At 59.0% G+C, this 3,658-nt stretch overlaps 1 protein-coding gene across 4 annotated transcripts in view; it reads right to left on the bottom strand.

The window, feature by feature from the left end:
- TOP3B (DNA topoisomerase III beta) overlaps window positions 1-3,658 on the bottom strand; it is a 49,616-nt gene that overhangs the window by 27,628 nt on the left and 18,330 nt on the right. For all 4 annotated transcript variants that reach the window (XM_037735730.1, XM_037735731.1, XM_037735733.1 and 1 more), the window contains 5 exons: window positions 3,524-3,614; window positions 2,473-2,627; window positions 2,237-2,342; window positions 1,078-1,224; window positions 754-927 (listed from right to left, as the gene is read on the bottom strand). In XM_037735730.1, the coding sequence (XP_037591658.1) occupies window positions 754-927; window positions 1,078-1,224; window positions 2,237-2,342; window positions 2,473-2,627; window positions 3,524-3,614 (673 nt within the window). The remainder of the gene's footprint in view (window positions 1-753; window positions 928-1,077; window positions 1,225-2,236; window positions 2,343-2,472; window positions 2,628-3,523; window positions 3,615-3,658) is intronic.

Below are 3,658 nucleotides of genomic sequence, written 5' to 3'. Positions count from 1 at the left end.
TGCTGGAGCAGAGCCTGGACACAGTGGCTGTGACATCCCATAGGCCTCTGGAGCCCATCAGCCAGGCGCAGCTGGAGATGGAGCCACAGGCAACAGGCAGTGCCCAGCAGTGCGAGTACCACCTGGGAGAAGGTTCTGTCAGTGAGGCTGGCCCCCAACATGTGAGACCTCACTCAGCCCTACGCCTGAGGACTTGTGAGGCCACCTCTTCTGTGAGGAGTGTGCACTGGTGACTACATTTTTGCTTTGATAAACTCCCCTGGGCTGCCCGTTGTTGGTTAGAAACTTCCCGGTCATCCTTTTGGGAGCCCTGTCCCTCGGACAGGCATTTCTGTTCCCTCCGCCAGGGAAGCAGCTCCTGTGAGGTCTCATTTCCCTGTCACGTGACTTCGGGACAGACCAGGCTGACTGTGCGGACTCAGGAGACTGCCAAAATGATTTCTATGAGTCATTTGACATCTCGGCAAATCTTTAGCCCTGTGGGCATTAGTCAGCGTGCGCCCACCCCACAGTGCACGAGGGCACATCAGGGCCTTCACAGGGAAGTCCAGGTTCTGAGTGGAGGCCTTGGGAAGGGATGCCTGCTGTGGACCTGCCTGTCTGGTCACATGTGGGGTCATCAGTTTCCAGACACCAGCCCGTGGACGGGTGCTGGGCTGTGCACACAGGGGTGGCTGGGCAGCTTTGTGAGTAGACTCTCAGCCTGAGTGCTGGAGACAGAGCTGGCTCTAGGGCCTGGGCAGGCGTACCCACCAATGCCGTGCTTCTCCATGAGCGTGATGAGCTCAGCCTCCGTCAGGTAGTCGGGTGGGCTCGTCTGCTTCTCCAGCATCTTTACCTCACTCACAGTGAAGGTGTCGCCCCGCTGGCAGGTGGGCAGGCTCTCCTCCAGGGGCACGCTCTGCCAGGGCATGATCTCCGTGAAGCCTGGAAAGACAGGTGCCACCACTCAGAGTCCCCAGCCTGGTGGGGCCCCGGCTCAGACCCTGGGCGTCCCATCCCCAGACACGATGTAGAATGCTTTTTTTTGTCTGCCCATGAAGGTGGGGAGGAGGAACGCTGGGCCCGCAGTGTGACCTGGTGAGAGGACGGTCTTCCCGGAGCAGGTGAAGAGCTCGGGCCCGATCCTGAAGGAGATGGTGCTCTGCAGGTACTTGCAGTCATGGCTGACTGTGGCGATGAAGTGTCTGGTGATGTACTCATAGAGCCGCCATGCATCACCCCCTGCAACAGGCCAGGGCTAGTTAGCTGGGAGCCAGCTGAGGGCTCTGGCCGTGAGGAGCCCCAGCACTCTCGCTTGAGCAGCAAGGTCCTGCTTACAGGGCCACTGTGCGGGACACACTGCAAATTCAGGGAAGGAGGAAAGAAAATGTGCAGGAAGGCTGGACGCGGTGGCTCACGCCTGTAATCCCAGCACTTTGGGAGGCTAAGGCGGGTGGATCACTTGAAGTCAGGAGTTTGAGAACAGCCTGGCCAACATGGTGAAATCCCGTCTCTACTGAAAATACAAAGAAATTAGCCAGGTGTGATGGTAGGCACATGTAATCCCAGCTACTCAGGAGGCTGAGGCAGGAGAACTCCTTGAACCTGGAAGACAAAGGTTGCAATAAGCTGAGATCTGGCCACTGCACTCCAGCCTGGGTGACACAGCAAGACTGTCTCAAAAAAAGAAGACAATGTGGAGGAAGGGAACACAAGCCTCTGTGCCTCAGTGGTTCCTTCATGGCTGCAGCTCCCCCCACCCTGCACAACCTCCTGCCCCCTGCTTCTGGCAGGACTGCTCTTCAGGTGTGGGCCTGTCCTACTGTCTCGTGACATGATACCACCACTTCAAACTCAGACTGTCCACAAGTGGCCTCTGTCTCTACCTGTACCTCATCTGCCTTCTCCTGGCACTTGGACCAATGGTACTGCCTCAGGCCAGCTGGGAGGTAGGAGGCATCCTGCCCCCCACCGCTGAAGCCTGCCACTCTCTGCCTTGGTTTCATGTATGTCCCCTGTGGCGTCTGCCCCCACGCCTCCCTGCAACAGCCACCTGCACCTGCTGCCACCTCTTCATTCCTGTCCTGGTCCCACAGTAATGAAGCTCATCTTCCAGGTGACTCCCCGCTTGCCACAGCCAGAGCAGGCAGGGGCTGAAGGAGCCCCCACATTGCCGGCAGGGCCTGCAACCTTCACTGTTGCAGCTTGCCTTTCCGTCCCTGGAAGCATGGCGGGTATGGGGTGAGAGGGGTACCTAATTCGGCTTCTGTGGCAGACCTCATGGGGGTGATGGGGGGATGGTCGCCGGCATCGTGGCCTTTCCGTGGGCGGTTGATGCCTTCTGCTAACAACCGCTTCACCTGAGGGAGAGAAGACAGAGCAGAGACTGTGGCTGGGCTCGGCTGCCTGCCTGGGTTTGGCTCGAGTACCAGACCTGGTCCCAAGGCCTCGGTGACGCACACATGTGGGGGCCGGCCTGGCTCAACTCACCATGTCGGCCCAATAGGGGTGGTTGGCCTGCTGCCGCAGAGCGCCCTTCAGGTCAAAGTTCTCAGGGTAGTGGGTGGTCTCTGTCCGTGGGTAGCTGATGTAGCCTTGCGTGTAGAGCCGCTCGGCTGTCTGCATGGCGTGCTGTGGTCCCATGCCTGTGAGAGACAGGAGGCTCTCAGAGGGCCAGGTGCCTGCCCTGGTCTGTGCACTCAGGCTCCCCGCAAGGTGGCCAGCCCCTCCTGGAGGGTAAGGGTGGCTCTGAACAGGCATGGCTAGAGTGCAGGGCTGCTGGCCAGGTGGGCACCTATGCCACACAGCCTTGTCTGAGGCTGAATCCTGCATGGGTGAGGGTGAGCCCAGGAGGGGCCTGATGGGAAATGCCGTTCACTAGGGACCATGGGGATGAGACATGGCCTTTGGAGCACTGCTCCCCATGCACTGGCCACGGTGCCATAACCATGCCTTGGGTCGGCTCATGGCAGACTTAGCACATAGCCCCATTTTGAGCCCTTGGGTGTTTCTGTCCTCACTGCACTCTGGGGCGACTGAGGGGGGCTCGTCCTGCTATTTCCTGGCCAGCAGAGGCTGGCACTTAGCTAGCAACCACTCCCAGCACTGCTGCCCTCTGAGGACACTGGTGCCACCACTCTGAGAGGACACTGCCCATAGTTCCCTGCAGGGGGACACCAATGCCTAGGGGCTGACAGCTGCCAGAGACTAACAGCTTTCCAGCCCAACCCCCTCCTCGCTACTGAGGAGACGAGGCTGAGAGGTGACGTTCACACTGGTTCCCAGAAGGTGACATCTGGTGGAGGCCTCTCCCCTCACTAGGGATAGCTGCTCAGGGACTCTAACATCAGGATGTCCCCTCAGGGGGTGGCCAACTTTACCAAAAACCTTTACAACCTCAGGAGGAGTGAAATCCTCACGAGGCTCAGATCTCCTTGAAACCTCAGGCACCGCCTTGCCTCCTTGGGCACTCACTGTTCCAGGCTAAACCTGCCTTAGGAAGCCATCTGGAGACTAAATTTAGAGAAATGTCCCTACGTACCCAGAGAAGAGCTGGCCACACGCAACATCTCCACGGTGTTCAGGGCCAGAGGCCTCTGCTTGGCCTTTTCTTTCTTGCTTGTGGCCTCCACCTGGAAGACAGGACAGTCAGTGATTTGGGGGAGGAGGAAGACAC

This window comes from Cebus imitator, unplaced genomic scaffold, assembly GCF_001604975.1.
Source record: "Cebus imitator isolate Cc_AM_T3 unplaced genomic scaffold, Cebus_imitator-1.0 Scaffold941, whole genome shotgun sequence".
NCBI lineage: Eukaryota > Metazoa > Chordata > Mammalia > Primates > Cebidae > Cebus > Cebus imitator.
This window is presented reverse-complemented; position numbering and strand designations above follow the sequence as displayed.